At 36.1% G+C, this 17,943-nt stretch overlaps 1 protein-coding gene across 1 annotated transcript; it reads left to right on the forward strand.

Moving 5' to 3' along the window:
* The first annotated feature begins 11,785 nt into the window (after positions 1-11,785).
* Positions 11,786-16,756, forward strand: LOC117628806. Its single transcript, XM_034361330.1, has 10 exons — positions 11,786-12,016; positions 13,935-13,994; positions 14,120-14,159; positions 14,300-14,478; positions 14,609-14,647; positions 14,807-14,893; positions 15,041-15,101; positions 15,584-15,708; positions 16,108-16,199; positions 16,340-16,756. Exons 1-10 carry the CDS (start codon positions 11,969-11,971, stop codon positions 16,452-16,454), a joined length of 846 nt encoding a protein of 281 aa, XP_034217221.1. The 5' UTR covers positions 11,786-11,968; the 3' UTR covers positions 16,455-16,756.
* Positions 16,757-17,943: the final 1,187 nt, after the last annotated feature.

Genomic DNA, 17,943 nt, shown 5'->3' on the forward strand with positions numbered 1-17,943 from the left:
AGTCCTTTTATTTTAATTTATTTTTATATTACTCTATTTACTTAAGTTTACAATGTAAATAAAGAAGTAACCCCCTATTTGGATTCAAATAAAAATACTAGAAAATCAAATTTCCACCAAATCAAAATATGAAAAATTGGTTTTAGTGCAAAATACGATTTAGGCTAAAAATGATGGCTCATTAAGTCAGTATATACTTTATACTAAAATCCCATAAAATCAAGTTTTCTTATTTGATGTGTAAGGAATAAAAGCCACCAAAAATTATCTTGAGAAAATGATTATTTTGAAAAACCATTTTTCATACTTGGGCAATATTTTTACATAAAACATTTTTTTCATGTATGATTTGAATATATGAAGGGACCCGACCCAAATTGACAGGACCCGACCCAATTTTCACTTTGGAATTCGAGCCAAGTCCTGTACGTGTCCGACACCTGGCGAATGTCGGGCACAAATGACCTTTTTACCCTTCTTACTTCAATTTCTCCTTAAATTTTCCGTAGACTTCTGCCGAAAATTCGGCAGAGTCTCCTCTGTATTTTGACCAAATCCCAAAATTTTTCACCTGTCAAACAATCTCAAATATTTCACCCAACAGCCAGAATGTTTCCAGTAATCAATTTCAACTCTAATCACTACATTTCCATCTGGATATCAGAGCGTTCTCTGAGTCCCTCAGGGTTGTGAGGATTTCTACAACACCATACCTGGTTTGAGACATGGAAGCTAAGAATGGCCCGGTGGTGGATCCTGCGTACTTCTATGGCCTGGGGGCGAAAAACAAGTTGGAAATGTGAGTGGACAAAAATAATGTTCTTCAAAACAATTTTCATAATCATAATATCCCCCATTGTAAAAAGAAATTTAACTAAATAATACTGAAAACGTACTCTCTACATCAAGTATATTCAACTCAAGGCATTCTATATCAGCCATATTCAAGCTCGAAAGTTTCATACAAAAACCACTGAAATCAAAGCTTGCATAAGAGTGCTGAAATCAACATGTATAAAAATTCTGTACTCAAACCTTGCATAACTGAACAAATATAAGGGTACCTATGCTTGAAAAATCAGAAAAGCTGATTTAAAATAACTGAAAATCATATTTAAATAAAAGAACTCAAAATCCTTTGAAAAAACCACCAGTTCGTACCCCTGTCATTTTCGTCAATTCCTTGGCAGGTCTCGGGCGTCACACAGGCTTCCCGAGCCGCAAACTGGCGAAATCAGGGGACTACGATCAGCCTGATCTGCCGGCAGATTCCTCGAGGACACCAAGTCAGCTCGAGTCGCTCTGGCAGATGCAGGGGACCGTAGTCAGCCTGATCCGCAATCCTGGCAGGTCTCGGGGACACAGAGTCAGCCGAGCCGCAATCCTGGCAGGTCTCGGGACACCAAGTCTGCCGAGCCGCAAATCCTGGCACTCACGGTCCGAGCGTCCCCGAAACTCGTGAGGCAAGTCAAGTGCACTGACTGAACTATAATCAGACTGGATGTCCGTAGACATCGGTCCGACTCTGGGTAATCACCATAAAGAAACGGGTACATGGTGGTCTAAATAGAAAATCTGGTAACTTTCTGAAATCTGATAAACTGACTATAGTCTCAATGCTGTTGCTATTCTGTTATACAAAACTCAAGGTATGCCACTAAGCATAACTGCCATCATATATGTAACTCGAAATATTTAACAGTATAAAACATGCTCAAAAGTTTGCAAAATACATATTCAAGATCAAATAATAAAATATGCTTATAATAACTTATTTATAAAAACCCTTTTTATATAAAATCGAGATAAAATTCTTTGTATAAAATCATCTGTATACTCATTTATATAACTTATCTATATCGAATATTTTGTAAGAAAGTCCACTCACAGCTGGTCCAAGCTAATTTGACCCTTTGAAGTTTCCTCATGCTGATCGGCTGGACCTCTGATGCCTGATTATCCATGAATAATAAATCAATAAACGGCTGAATAAAAGAATTAAATTAAACACCCTGGCCCCGGCCCCTAGAAGTACGTGCGTTCAATTCCAAGTTACTCCTGAGCCCACATTAGCCTTTTCAGACATTTGGCCCTGTTTTAAAAGGTCCGACGCTCAGCTAATCGATACACTGCCCGATCGGACGACTCGGGACCCCGTGGGTCCATGATCTCTGATGGCCAATCTGGGGTTCCCTGAAGGTTTCTCATACAGCGGGAACCATGTTCTGCGAATTTGGTCCGAATCGGACGGTCGGATTGACCAAAATCGCTTTATCGCTTAAAACCCTAACCCTAGCCCCAGGGTTCGCGATTCCGGAGTATCCGGGACTCCGATTCGCGATCCGTCGAATCCTACGCGATCCCGAAATCACGTAGGCCGACATATCCAAAATTCAGCGCGATCCAACGATTACACGACACTGCACCCACGGATCGCGCGATATGGAAAATCCGTTCGGGGCTCAAACGGACTCCGAATCCAGATCCGCGAAATCCCACGTGCTCGTGACGACACGAAGACCTCAAAACTGGCCAGAGCCATGCCACAACCATGGGCCACGCGCCGCCACACGCGCGGGACAGATCGGGTGTCCAAAGCGATTTCGGGTGGCCGAAAAATCTCGGAACCAAGACTCCAAACTTCTACCCTAGGTAAAACACCCTATTTGGAGTCAGTTTTGTTCTTGGACCACCCCCAAAAAGTGACCGGAAACAGTAGTTTCGAAGGGCCGAAGTTCGGCCGAATTTTCAAGTTCAAAATCGAACCCCTTAGAGCTAAAATCGATCGAAGCCCATATACCCATCAGCTAAATCACGAAAAATAGCTGAGAAACCATACCTTACTCGATCGATTTGGTGGAGAAACGAAGGAGAATTTCGAGCTGGAAGTTTGGGTAGCTTCGGACGAACCTCCGTAGGAACACACGATTTTCCGGCCAGCTCAGGGCGGCCCCCGGGGTTGAGGTCGGTTGGGGAAGGTAGGGGACTCGATGGCGGTTCCAACGCCACCGGTCCCTTGGCCATTGGAGCTCGGAGGCTGCGCCAGCACCCTCTGGAAGTCGGCGGCCCGTTTCGCGCAGAGTCTGGGTTTATATAGATGCAGCTTCGAAATATTTACGGTTATGCCACTAAGACTCTTTTGACCATAACTTTTTCGTTACAACTCCGATTCGGGCCCACTCCGTGTCTACGGACTCCTTTGGCCGTGATCTACGCAATGGCGCAAGCGGAATTCCCAAGTTCTTTCTTGATCAAAAAGTCAAATTTTCCCCCATTATTAATGCAAGGGCAAAATGGTCTTTTCACTAAAAGATATTTTCCTTACTTTTTAGATATTTTCTTTCTTTTTAGATATTTTGTTTTGGGTTCTTACAGTTTAACTTATGGAAACATAATTAGCATAATTAATCAAGTCAGAATGCGAATGTGTGTCGATATGAAAATTGGTAAACAAATTCAATCTGAAAGAAATTCAGCTAAATACGAATTAGGAAATTTCTGCGAATAATACGGTTTGATGTCAATTCCTCCGTCTAGAAAGAATAAGTCTAGCAGACAGTTTAGAAAAACCCGTCATTATTCACGAAAAAAACAGTCATTCCAACATAATAATGAAGATAAAGAATTTTATAGTAAGAAAAGATTTTCCCCTCGGAAAAACTGGAAAAAGAGTCATAATAAAGAAAAGAATAATAGCTTTAAGAAAAAGGCCGACAAAAGAAAAGTGAAATGCTATAAATGTCAAAAGTATGGTCACTATGCTAATAATTGTAAAGTTAAAGACACAATCAAACAATTAAGAATCACGGATGAAGATAGAAATAAATTAATCCAAGTCCTTCAGTTAAGAAATACTGAGTCTAGTGAAAACGAAACCATGGTTAGCCACACTAAGTCTTCTGAAATGTATTCTTCTGAGTCACAACCCAGTTCCCCCAGAATTCAATTTGGTTGCCAGGATAATTGCTGTAAATCTAAGTCAATCAATGTCCTTACCAAATAGGAAGGACAAGAAGAACTATTAATTGATCTAATAAGTAAAGTTGAGAATCCAGAATTAAAATCTGAATACCTAAAGAAATTAAGAAAAGTCATCAGCCAAGAAGAACCAAAACAGTCTACCCAAAAGATAAATCTGAATACAACTTTAGAAAAATTTAAGAAAAAGAAAGAAGTTACTTTACAGGATTTACAATCAGAAATAAAAACGGTCAAAAAAGAAATCATTGAGTTAAGACAAATAAGTCAAAAATTACAAACAGAAAATTATGAGATAAAACAAGATCTAATCTATTAGAAAAGAAAATCTCTGAGTCCAAACCAGAAAGTCCCACTAACTCAGATGAAGAGAATTCTATCCAAGAACAAGCAGTTAATTTAATTCTATCCAAGAGAATTCTATCCAAGAACAACCACTAACTCAAATGGTATGCTCGGGTCACTATATTTGTTCAAAATTTTGAGTTAAACATAGTTGCCCTTTTTGATTCAGGAGCCGACCTTAATTGTATTCGAGAAGGATTAATCCCAACTAAGTATTATAAAAAGTCAAGAGAATCATTAAGTACTGCTTCAGGAAAGTCCCTCCAATTGAATTATGAGATCCCTGAGGCCCATGTCTGTCAAAATAAAATTTGCTTTAAAACTTCTTTTGTTTTAATCAAAAATATTACTGATGAAGTCATATTAGGTCTGCCGTTCATTGCCTTACTGTACCCTTTCCAGGTTGAACATGATAGCGTTATTTCCACCTGTTTAGGAGAAAAGATTAAGTTCGAATTCTTGAGTAAACCTGAGTTACATAATTTAAAAGAATTGCAAAAAAAATGCAGTCACCAAAGCAGTCCAAGTAATCCAAAACAAAGATAAACAATTAAAATTTCTCCAGGAAGAAGTTAAAGCTAAACGAATTGAGCAACAACTAAGTCATCAGTCTTTACAATCACAAATACAACAATTCGAAGAAAAACTAAAACAAGAGGTCTGTTCTGAGTTACCCAATGCGTTCTGGCATAGAAAACAACATGTTGTCAGCCTTCCCTATGTCAAATCCTTTAGTGAGAAAAACATTCCTACCAAAGCACGACCCATTCAAATGAGCCAAAAGTTAATGGAATTTTGCAAAATTGAGATTACTGATTTACTAAAGAAGGGAATAATCCGTAAGAGTAAGTCACCCTGGTCTTGTCCTGCCTTCTATGTCCAGAAAAATGCTGAATTAGAACGTGGTGTTCCAAGACTAGTCATTAATTACAAACTGCTTAATACTGTCTTAGAATGGATTAGATATCTAATACCTAAAAAAAGAGATTTAATCAACAGATTAGAAAAATCAGTCATCTTTTCTAAATTTAATATGAAAAGTGGATTTTGGGAAATTCAAATTTCTGAGTCTGATAGATATAAAACTGCTTTTGTTACTCCCTTTGGTCATTATGAGTGGAATGTTTGCCCTTTGGTCTTAAGAATGCTCCTAGTGAATTCCAGAATTTAATAAATGAGATCTTTAATCCTTTCAGCCATTTTTCCATAGTTTATATTGATGATGTGCTTATATTCTCTGAGTCCATAGAACAACACTGGAAACATCTGTATAAGTTTTTACAGATAATTAAACAAAATGGTTTAGTTGTTTCTGCTAAGAAAATTAAGTTATTCCAAACTAATGTGAGATTTCTTGGGTTTAATATTTGCCAGTCACAGATAAGTCCCATAGATCGAGTCATCCAATTTGCTGATAAGTTTCCTGACCAAATCCTAGACAAGAGTCAGCTCCAGAGATTTTTAGGATCCTTAAATTATGTTTCTGATTTTTATCAAAATCTGAGAAAACAATGTAAGCCTTTATTCGATCGTCTCCAAAATAATCCTCCTCCATGGTCATCTGCTCATACTGAAATTGTCAAACAGATCAAAGCCCATATCAAGACTCTTCCTTGTCTTGGTATTCCTTCTGCTAATTCCTTTAAAATTGTTGAAACTGATGCTTCTAATGTAGGTTATGGCGGTATCCTTAAACAAAGAGTCAATTCCAATCACTCTGAGCAAATTATCTGATTTCATTCTGGCACTTGGTCCCAGTCTCAAATTAATTACAGTACTATTAAGAAGGAAATATTATCTATTGTATTATGCATTAATGAATTTCAATCTGATTTGTTAAATCAAAAATTTTTAGTCCGAGTTGATTGTAAGTCTGCTAAGCATGTATTAGAAAAAGATGTTCAAAACATTGCATCCAAACAAATATTTGCACATTGGCAAGCTATTTTAAGTATTTTTGATTTTGATATTGAGTATTTGAGAGGAAGTGAGAATTCTATTCCTGATTTCCTTACCAGAGAATTTCTGCAGGGAAAACAATGGTAGAACGAAGAAAAGAAAGAGAAAAAGATGATAAACAAAATAGTCAAATTGGTCAATCAAGTCAACCCAGTCAACCCCAGTCACTCCGAGTCCTCCCATCATCAATGAGCCAAGCCAAACATGAGCCTTCTTCCCAGATCGTCCCCTTCCCGGGATGCTATCCTATCCAAATCAGTAACAGATTTGCTAACCTAGGAGCTACAGTCGGCTAGGATCGCCCTAGTTTCCAGTCTGCTTTAATTTCCAGTCATGATCTTTTCTAGGATATTGCCGTCACTAACCCCCCAGTTGTTTCTTACCGTAAGATGTCCCCGTACATGATCAAGAGTCACAGTCACTTGTTTGTCATTGAGTCCAAATACAATTCAATTGCTAATCCTATCACCATTGCTAAGTCCTATTTTCCACCCAATATTCATTTCATTCCCCCGGCACCATTCAAGAATCTCAAATATTACAGAGATATCCTTCATGAGACCCATTCTATCACCATTAAGCCAATTAAAGACAGAGAAAACCCCCATATCATCCTCTATCATTCACTCTATATTCACCAAATTATCAATGAAAATGAATGGAGTAGTCACCCTTATGATCTCAAAGTTCTCCAATCAGAACTTCAATATAGTTATTATGATTATATCGAAGCATGGTATTCTATCTTGCTTCACCAAACAGTTGATTTCAGTCACTCTTGGTTCTTAAACTTTGATAGCAAATTCAAGAGCCCTTTTCCTTACTGGTTCAATCACTGGTGGGAAAAACATGGTCCAATCATTGATTTATTTCCTCCCCCCATGCAAGAATTAGTTAATTATTTTACTAATAAAAATAAATTCAAAGAACCTGAGTTGTTCTTCCCCAACTTGCTTCATTTTGTTGCCAAATATAAAGTCCCTTGGATCCTTAAATGGTCCTGTCAGGTTAATTGGGAAACCAGAGTCCTATCTCGCCAGTTTTCAATCAAATGTGGGATAAATTTAAACTTGAGCGTATTGCAGATTATGTTTATGCTGATTTTCCTCCAGTCAGGAATTCGCATTCTGAGAAAAAGAGTTCCCCTGCACATCACAATCTTCTCTCCCAATCGAGGGAAGGTCTAAGTCCGAATTACAAGATCTTGCTCGCCAACTAATGCTTCAAGCCTCACAGATGAATGATGATGCAGACTCTGATGCCTCTCCTGCGTCACAGACATCTACTGGTCAGCCCAAGCCAGCCAGTCAAGCTCCAGCCCCAAAGATGTGGTGGAGTGATTATCCTGACGAACAAGACCCCTATGATTTCGGTCCTTTCAATCTAGGAGATGATTAAAGCAAAAGTTAAAGTTGCCTTGCATTATGAGCCCTGAAGAAAAGCATCTGAACCCGTGCCTTCATCAGTCTTAAAGCCGCGTTCTTTTTGAGATTCCCCGACAAAGTAAAAGTTGCTGCACTCAGTAAAAGCAAAAGCTTTCGCGTGCTCCTACAGTTACTTTTATAAGCATCCAAAGTTGCCAGCTCATCAAAAGTTATCTGAGTCTGTTTTATTTGCTTATTTAAGAAGGCTTCAGCCACTTCTTTTGACAGAATGTAATTTAATACACTATAATTTTCTCAGTTTCAAAACTTTATCAGTTTTCAACTCTCTCAAGAACTAAAGAGGTGAAACTAGGATCTTTGTAAGTGTTTTGCATTCTCCCAGTTATCAATATATTTGAGATATTTTGAGAATTGATTATTTTGATTAATGCTTATTTTAATTGCATCTACTTTCATATATTCATTAATTTGCTTCATGCATAAGTTGCGTCTATTCTACAATCTCTGTGTTTACACTTATCTTCATAGTTCCTATATCTCTTTCTGGTTCTAGACCCTTTCTGGTATCAGAGCCGTAAGTGTTGAAGAGTTAGTCTAAGTCTACAACTCATCCAACCCAAGTGGATGGTTTAGGTTTTCTGAGTTATAAGTTTTCAGTATCTTCTTTTCTTCTTCTGGTCTTTCAGATCACCTGTCCTTCTCTCTCTTGGTGTCTGAATCGTAAGTCCCGTTCCAAACAGTAAGTCCCAGGGAGGCCTGAGCGGTAGTGGCATTAGTAGGAGGGCGAGAGAATCTTAGGTGTCCTATTACCCATGGAGTATGTATTAGAAGTTTCTGTTCACTTTCTTCTTTAGGAATCCAAACCCAGAACCTTAAGTAAAAATGAGTCGTTTTCTTAGAACCAACTCTTACAGTTCTAGCAGCTCTAGGGCCAATAGTAGTCTCCCAGAGATAGTAAATGAAGAACAAATCGAATATGAGAATAGTAGTAATTTGGATTATAAAGATTGGAATATACCTCGAGTCCCCAGTCAAGACATCTATAAGAAAAAATGGTAATTATCCAGTTTTAATATATATATATATATACAGTCCCCTTCTATTTATTTGAGGGATGCCCTTTAGGGTACACTACATTTTTTTTTCCAATGATCCAAACTATCTATTTTTTAGGTCTTTATTTATAGATCATCCTTACAAAAAATTAGACAAATTGGAAACCGTTTCAACATCCAATTGTGTCCTACAAAATCAATGAACACGGTGCTTCAAGAAAGTACTAAAATTTCAATAACTCAATAGAATGGTCAAATGATATCGGATTCAAGTGATTTTTTGTAGAGATGATCTTTGAATGTGCATCTGCAAAATAGACGGTTTAGATTAGTGGAATACAATCGGGAGAGGGCCCTAAAAGGGGTGTCCCTCAAATAAACTTATTTGAGAAATCCCTCAATGGAAGCTCTTTGTATATATATATATATATACACTATTTTTTGTATGTATTGTGAGTTCGAACTTTTGATTCTTTATAATTTGTAAGAGGCCCCCACACACATGAAATTCTGGTTTCGCCACGGTTAGGGAGTGTATGTATTTGCCACATTATTTAGAGACCAAAATTTGAGTATGCTCGAAACTTCATTCATACTTATTATTTGAGTTAATTCGTTCGATAATCGCTTTGGTGAACATCACTAATTAAAAACCACCAACACGATAGTCAATAAAAACTTGAGTTAGTTAGGCCAATTGATATACATGGAGATTTACAAATATATATATATATATATATACACAGAGAGCTTCCATTGAGGGATCCTTCAAATAATTATTTGAGGAATACCCCTTGTAGGCCCCACTCCGGATTGTATTTCACTAATCCAAACCGTCTATTTTGTAGATACTCATTCAAAGATCATCTCTACAAAAAATCACTTGAATCAGATATCATTTGACCACTCAATTGAGTTATTGAAATTTTAGTATTTTCTTGAAGCACCGTAGTCATTGATTTTGTAAGATACAATTGGATGTCGAAATGGGTTCCAATTTGTCTAATTTTTTGTAAGGATGATCTATGAATGAAGACCTAAAAAATAGATGGTTTGGATCATTGGGAAAAAAATTGTAGGATACCCTAAAGGACGTCCCTCAAATAAAATTATTTGAGGGATCCCTCAAGGGACTATATATATATATATATATATATATATATATACCTTAACCAAGTAGAATAAGGATGATAAGAAGTTGAGTTGGGGTAGCATTTTCGCCATCTTAACCTTACAATTAGTCTTTGAAAACAACTCTTATTTAGAGCTTTGGACCTGTGATTGGTGTTATGGCAGCTTTGAATTTATAGAGTTGTAAGATGAGTTTAAACTCACAATTATGACATTCACAACGGTCAATATATGCTACGGAGGTGATCCAGATCTTTTTTGTATTTCTTTCGGGTCAAATGTCTAATCAGATTTCTTGTATAAATTTTGATATCAAATCAGATTTACCTTCTTTCCTTTTTTTTTAATTTTTTCTTTTCAAAGACACTTTCCATTTAATATATGATCTGATAACAATATTGTCAATATCATTGAGTTTGTTGGGATACATATATATATATATAATATATGATCTGATAACAATATTTAATATATATTTATATATTAGAAATTTTAGGATTGCGTTAATAATTCAGTTAAAAAAGTCATTAGTCATAAAAGACCAATACAAACTAGCCATAAAGTGCCAATACAAATTAGCCACAAAGGGACATTATAATAACGGAACGGTCTAACATCAAAATTAAGATAATCTGGTGCGCCTACACTACTGATCACGTATGATCGAATAAACTCTGGCATAGACATTCTAACTAAGATTGCAAACTCAGAATAATAAAAAAAAAATTAAAGCTTTAAAAAAAAATCAAGCCATAACAATACAAATATCCCAACAAGTAGAATTCTATATGATCTGATGCACACGTCCACTCCATAAGTAGAATTCTATAGTAAGGGTCTTATTTAATGTGCTTAGATGAGGTCCTATCAATTCGTCGTTGGATTAAATTAGTTAAATGTTAAATCAAATTAGTTAATTTAATCCAACGATTAAGAGATACTATAGAATGACTAAGTCCACATAAAGACACACATATATTGGACTTGTAAACAAGGGCCTACACACCTATTAAAAGCCCAAACAGTACGTAAGTCATAAGGCCCAATAGAGTTATCCTCAAGCTAACTAGTTACAACAGTCGGTTAGTGGAGATTTCATTACTCCACGCATTAAGCAATTAATGAGTCGATAAATAAGAGTTATTCAATACAATTATGCACCATTCCTGCCATAACTCATAAGAATATATGATATGAAGTTACAATAGGCAGGAGATTAACTTTACAATTGTCAACATGTCTAGTCCAGTGAAAAAATGGCATTAATTTGTAGACATGAGATCTTAGATTCAAACATAACATCGTTTGTGTGTGAGTGTGAGAAATTCCTCTCCCTTCTAATTAAAACCATCTGTTGTACTAAAAAAAATTAAGGGAGAGTTTGGAAAAACCTAAAGAATAGAGAAATTTTTTAAAAGAAGCCAAAATTGACAAAATTGCCCTTGTTTATTTTTGGATTTTCTAAGAAATTCTTTACATTTGCATGTCTTTGATTTGAAAGTTGAGAGATTTTTCTTTTTTTTTTTAAAAAATTTGGCTTTTTTAAAAAGTAAAAAAAAATTTGTGACTAAAACCTAAATTTACTAAAAATTTAAATTAAAAAAAATAGCAATTTGCATTACACGGTGTCGTTGAGAGTTGGGACGACTGGCAAAATGTGAACACGTCGAGATTTGTCATTCCATCCTATCAAACTCCGCCACGTCAGATAAGTCAACCAGTGCACATTCCACTAAACCAGACTGACAAAATTGCCACCGCAAAACTATAGAGTGCTTCCACCCAAAGGCGTAATAAAACTTCCAAGAAAAGGTTAATTCAGTCACTTCAAGTTACTGAAATTTGTTGCACTAGTATTGTTAGGCACAGATACATCACTGAAATTTATTTATTTATTACTGTACCCCTAAAAAAGCGGTATAAATAAACAAAGAAAAATAAAAGACCAGAAGAAAAATGAAATTGGTTTTTGGTTCGTAAAATAAAAAAACAGTGAGCAAAATCAAATGCCGTAGTGAGCAGTTGTTGAAATTGCCAAATTGAAGGATTTGATTTCATCAATTCTGCTTGATCTTTGTCCATTCAGAGCTGATCATCTTCCTCTGCTGTTTCGCCATGGCTGCACCGTTTTTCTCGACGCCTTTTCAGCCTTACGTGTACCAGGTACTCTTTTCCGTCTCTCTACAGTTCTTATTTTGTGTTTTTAAAGAACATTAATTTGGTATGTGACATCTGTTTGCTTTCCGAGAAACCCTGGGAAAGATAAAAAGTTGATTTATGTCCGCATCTGTTATGTGGGTCAATTCAGTTGATTGCTCAATTGCAGAGACTGAATGAAGCACTGGATTTTTCAGCTCATTATCTCGGGTTTTTAGGGTTTTTTTTTTTTTTTTTTTGGGGGTTAAATAGCTAAGATTGATCTGTGCGTATCAACTGTACTGTTGTGCGTATTTACTTGCAAAGTCTAATTCAATGTTTAAGATTTGTTTAGATAGTGTTCAGTATATAGATATGTAGATGCGTCTGCCTTTGGCTAGGAAGATTGGGTACACGGGTTTAGTAGGAAAATATAAAATGCAAGTACACAATAAGTTGAATGCCAGAAAAGGTAGATTGGCATGGATTTGCCCCATGGAAATGTTGATATGATAAAAGTTCTGATCTTTGGCTGTATGGCTCACGTGCATGAACTTGAAACTCATATTCCAACTTCAGCGATCCAGATTTGGGTGGTTAGAGGTTCATTATGGAATTAACATGTCGGGTGCATTGACGTGCCTAATTAATTGAAGTCAGGTGAGGTGATAGATACTGCTCCATGCATGGTTTGATTGCGCCCCCGTTAACCGATAACTTCTTCCCCAAACCTAGATACTCAGCCACTTGTTAGTGGCTTGTTATGGAACCAACTCATTGACTTTGGGGCAAGCTAAGCTCAACTGCACACTGGGACGGGCATCTAGCTCCAGGGACATATGGATTATTTGACGGATTGCCAACCACTGGTGCATGGGAGTGTCAAAGAACTCTTTGGGAAATTGTTATTTCCAGAAATCAAACATAAATTAGCATCTTTGAATGCTTTTGGACAAAGTTGTCCGTGCACAGAGTCACAAACTGCACATTTATAGTCATGTAACTCATATTGTGTCTGTATCTGAGATAATGGAGTCTGTGCTAGTCAAGTTGGGTTTTTCAAAATACTTTTATGGAATTATGTGCATGATGATTATGATGCAGTTGAATTGAGGGAAATCTTACAAATTTTGGTTGAGACATTCTTGTGCTAAGACTTTTATTCAAATTGACAATTATTTTCGTTTCTTGAATCTTGTATCGGCATGCTTTCTATAAAAGAACTGCTTTACCGTTGTTAACTTTGTCAATTATTATAAGAGACATGAAGCATACTCTAGTTTACGTTGCATTTGCTTTTCAATGAGTTTATATGTAAATCACGTATCCCTTCTATACAATGTTTTTGAGGAAATAGGATTTGGGAAAATAACGGGAAAAGAAACTGAAGAAAGGTACCATACAGTGGGGAATCTGTAACTATGCATTTATATTTCAACATGTACCACCAGCACTACTATGAAGAACAATGGTGACTGGATGTTTAATTGTATAGCATTATCAACATATGCCGTAAACCAAGATACATGTTCTTTAAGATTTTTATTTCTTCCTAATACGTCTCCGAAAATTGCTCCTACTGGGAAATCTGGTCAGTAGTGAGACAAACTTTGAATTGAATACTTTCTGTCGTGAGAAACCGTTTATTTTTTTGTTCTTTTTTTTCGTGTTTGGAGGATTTTGTTCACTTATTTCCAATATTTTTTTTTGGTAGAAACTTTGTAATTTTGATACATGGTAATCTATAATACATTTTGAATTGAAATGTCTCATTGTTGGTGGCTATTGGTAGTTATCTTTTGCTTATGCCCATTCCTCTGATTTATGGTATCTGGTTTGCTCTGTTCGAATTTAATTGTGTGTAGCTTTAGAACAAAATAAAGTTGGATTGTGCATTTACTTAACAGTCTATGATGTTTGTGTAATGTTCTATATTGTACTGTAGAGTCAACAAGATGATGTGGTACCTTTTCAAATTTTAGGTGGTGAAGCTCAAATGGTTCAGGTATATGCTATAAGCATCCCAACCTATATTATTGTGTGTTTGTGTGTGTGTCTCTATTTTCTCCTGCATCTTCAAATTGCTTTTTCTAACTAACCTTCTTCTGTCGGTGATTCTTGTGTTATCAGATAATGTTGAAGCCAGAAGAAAAGGTTATCGCGAAGCCTGGTAAGTTGCAAACCTGGGCTTTTACTTTGTATAATGTGCATTATAATTGCCACAATCAAGTTGTCCTTTTTCTGCGAACTTAGAGAACATGTAATTTCTTGTTACTATTGCTGTGCAACTGATGACTGAATAAATTTTAGGTACAATGTGCTTCATGTCTGGGTCGATTGAGATGGAAAATGTTTTTGTTCCTGAAAATGAAGGAGGCATGTGGCAGTGGCTTTTTGGGAAGACAGTCAGCAGCATAACTTTTCGTAATGCTGGTCAAGGTGATGGGTTTGTTGGGATTGGCGCACCTACTCTTGCAAGAGTTCTCCCGGTTTGTGATTTTAAGCATTCCATATTTATGTGGATAAGGCATTTAAATTACTTTTTGTGTTGCTCTTGATCAAACCACGGTATATAACTTAAGTTAGTTTTGGTCACCTGTGCTTTTCTTCTTTTGACAGATTGATTTGGCTATGTTTGGTGGAGAGATTTTGTGCCAGGTATATAACTTGTCCGTCTCTGGTTCATTGAGTAATTGTTTCCCGCCAGTTTTTGTTATTCTCCCAATTTTAGGATACTCCACACTTTCTATTAGAATCAAATCATACTTGTGTTCATCAACTGGATTTTTTATGGGACTTCATTTCTACCTTTTGTAGCCAGATGCTTTCCTTTGTTCTGTCAGTGATGTTAAAGTCAGTAACACAATTGATCAAAGGGCACGTAATGTTATTCCTGGTCCAGAGGTGAGATATTGGGGGAGTTTCAGAAATGCTTCTTTTTTGTTTGCTTTGCTTGCTCCTACAATCAACCAATTTCTCTTTTCCTTTTTTCAAATTTGTCAGAGCCATTTATATTATCTTTATCTAACTTCCGTGTTAATATTACTATAGGGATTTCTAAGACAGAAGCTGTCTGGCCGAGGTCTCGCATTTATACTTGGAGGTGGATCTGGTATGCATTTCTTGATGCAATAATAAGTCTTCAAATTTCAGATTCAGCCTATTAAGAGTTTGGGACTACCCCAAATTATGCTGAGAACTTTTATTTCTAGCATTAAGTTGAAGGCATTTTATGCAATCTAAGGTTTAAATTTTCTTAGTGGTTCATTTCCATGTTGTGCCGTGTTTGCCATATCTCGTTCAGTTGTTTTCTTGGTTTCTAAATATCAATTTAAATGTTCAGGTTCTTATATTTGCCAAATCAGATTACTTTTTTTTTTTCTTTTTCCACCTTTCTCCTTTCTGTTTTTGCTCTAACCTGTTGCCTTGGATTCTAAACTATACTGTTTTATAGTTTGTTTTTTCTATTATGAGAAAATAAAATTAAAACATCAATCCCTTCTTGGAAAAATTGAATTAGTTGGGATTAAGTTATTGAGGGAATTATGATCCTCAGACTAACCTTAGGGTCTTTATGGTTTCTCCTTTTGCTAGTTGTACAGAAAAATCTTGAGGTGGGCGAAGTACTATCTGTTGATGTGTCTTGTATAGCTGCCGTGACTGGAACAGTTAATATCCAAATCAAATTCAATGGTACCATGAGAAGAGCACTGTTTGGCGTAAGTTGCTTCAATTTCTTGAAATTTGCACTCTTTTTGCTAGTGCTTGTATTTCTACCACGTAGTTGGCTTGTATTACATTCGCAAAGGTCCAGAGCACTTCCTCGTATTAATATGGTGGGCTGCCAGTGCCAGCGACAAGAAAGATTCAGGAAGTGCTTGGACTACAGAGATAACCAAATTAGCATGATCCTTGTATAGTTGCAAACTATTGCTGTGCTGAAAAAGTGTTTTTCATTGCAAATAAAGTTATTATTGGATCCCCACTTCCATGTTGAAAATCCCTATCTAACATGCTTTCTGCCTCCCCAAATTTTATATCTTAGTTCTGAAGTATGTTATTTCTTTCTGTTTCCAATTTCCATGAATCAAGTTTTTCTAACAGTTGTCAAATCACAGAGTGACAATCTGGTAACGGCTGTTCTAACCGGGCCAGGCATCGTCTTCATTCAGAGTTTACCTTTTCATCGATTTTCTCAGCGCATTGCCAGGTAACATTTTCTTGCAACCATAAATTCCGTATCATAGTCAAGAACTAGAGCTGAATTAGTTTCTTTTATCCTCCGTTTTCTTCAATTTCATTTGTTTATTTTCAGCTTTAACAATTAGAACGTGTGGTCTTGGTTTACAGGGCGGTTACATCCCCAAACATGAGGGAAAATCCAAAGTTCTACGTGCAGATAGCCATTTTCTTTTTTCTGGCATATGTTGTGATTGTATCTTCCTTAATCTTGACTGATGTATGAATTTTACGTTTTTTTTTTTTTTTTTTTTTTTTTTTTTCATCTCCTATCTACAGAGATACCAGTATCATATCCGTTCTTTTTCGTCGATGGCTGCTGTAGTTTGATTCGATTTTGATATAATCAGATCAATAGAAACAGAGGATTTTAGATTTTATTTTTTTCTTCTTTCACTTGGGTTTCTATTGTCTCCTGTCTTAAATTCTCAGTCAATCCTTGGCCTGAAGTGTTCCTGGCAAATCAGAATTAAGTTGTAAATTAAAGCCTTGTGTTATTTTATTTGGGTTTCCATTTCCCCGGCTGTCCTCATGAGAATGCTTTTCTAACATCCTCTTCTTATGTACGTTCATACATGATGGTAAATTTTATAGTTCTTAAGATTCAATGATAAGGAAACCTTTGCAATGCATGAGACGTGTTACTTGGTTAATTATGGTCACGTGTTTTTTGGCTTAATTATGGTCACGTATTTTTTGGGCTTAATTATGGTCACTATGTGAAATGGATTTGTATGAGTTGTGTCTCAATAGAAAAATATTTTGTTTTGCAATGACAGAAGTGTGAGGTCTGATAATTAACCCATTGAAAAGAGTAATGCTATGCCAAACAAAATAATTCCCTATAAATTAAGTTTACAAAATACTATACAAAATACAACACCAAAATATAACAATATCACAATGAGACTAATAATTTTATTTGATCAACTACAGTAAACTCAACCTATAGGGGTCATTACAAACTCATATCCAACCTTTGTTGACCCATTTGACCAATACATGAAATTTGTGAATCCTTTCATAAAACATCATTCGTCACTTAGTTCGTCAGGAACCTCATAAGTGATGAGGTGGCGTTGTCAATGTGGGTGTTTTTAATGACGTGGATTAATTTAAAAGGTCACCATGGCGGTTCAATTGGAGGTTGCCACGTCTGATTCGGGCCCAAATGTAGGCGTCATCTTAGGCTTGCGAGCCCATGGGCTGATGGGGGCCCGCCCAGCCCATCAAGAAAAAGCCCAACTTGGCCTTGCCCGTTGTTGAGTGAACCGGGCTTGGGCTTAGTTGTCTAAAGCCTGGCCCTGCTTATAGGCCCGGCCAGCCATAAAAGCTCGGCCCACGGGCTCACATACATATACATAAATAAATAAATAAATATATATATATATATATATATATACCCAAGTTAAATGAAAGATGGAAAAAATTATTATCAATTATCATTGTAAGAACTTTTAAAAAAATGAAGTATGTGATAAAATATGACTTTATTAATATGGCGGTTGTATAACTATATCTTTATATTATGGGGAAAAAAAAAAAAAAAAAAAGAGAACTATGAAGTTATGAACAAAGAAAAAAATGGAGACATAAACATATAGACAAATGTAAATAGAAAACTTTGAAAAAAAAATGGAAACATAGAAAGAAAAAAAAAATTTGACAAAAGAATCCATAGAAAAAAAGACAAAATAAAGTAGGCCTATTTAGGC

Source organism: Prunus dulcis, chromosome 5 (assembly GCF_902201215.1).
Source record: "Prunus dulcis chromosome 5, ALMONDv2, whole genome shotgun sequence".
NCBI classification, from domain to species: Eukaryota; Viridiplantae; Streptophyta; class Magnoliopsida; order Rosales; family Rosaceae; genus Prunus; species Prunus dulcis.

Excerpts from the sequence above, each read along its gene's own strand:
- LOC117628806 (XM_034361330.1), top strand. The coding sequence starts at position 11,969 with ATGGCTGCACCGTTTTTCTCGACGCCTTTTCAGCCTTACGTGTACCAG. Across the intron at positions 14,648-14,806 it reads GTGGAGAGATTTTGTGCCAG|CCAGATGCTTTCCTTTGTTC; the intron begins GTATATAACTTG and ends TACCTTTTGTAG. Across the intron at positions 14,894-15,040 it reads ATGTTATTCCTGGTCCAGAG|GGATTTCTAAGACAGAAGCT; the intron begins GTGAGATATTGG and ends ATATTACTATAG.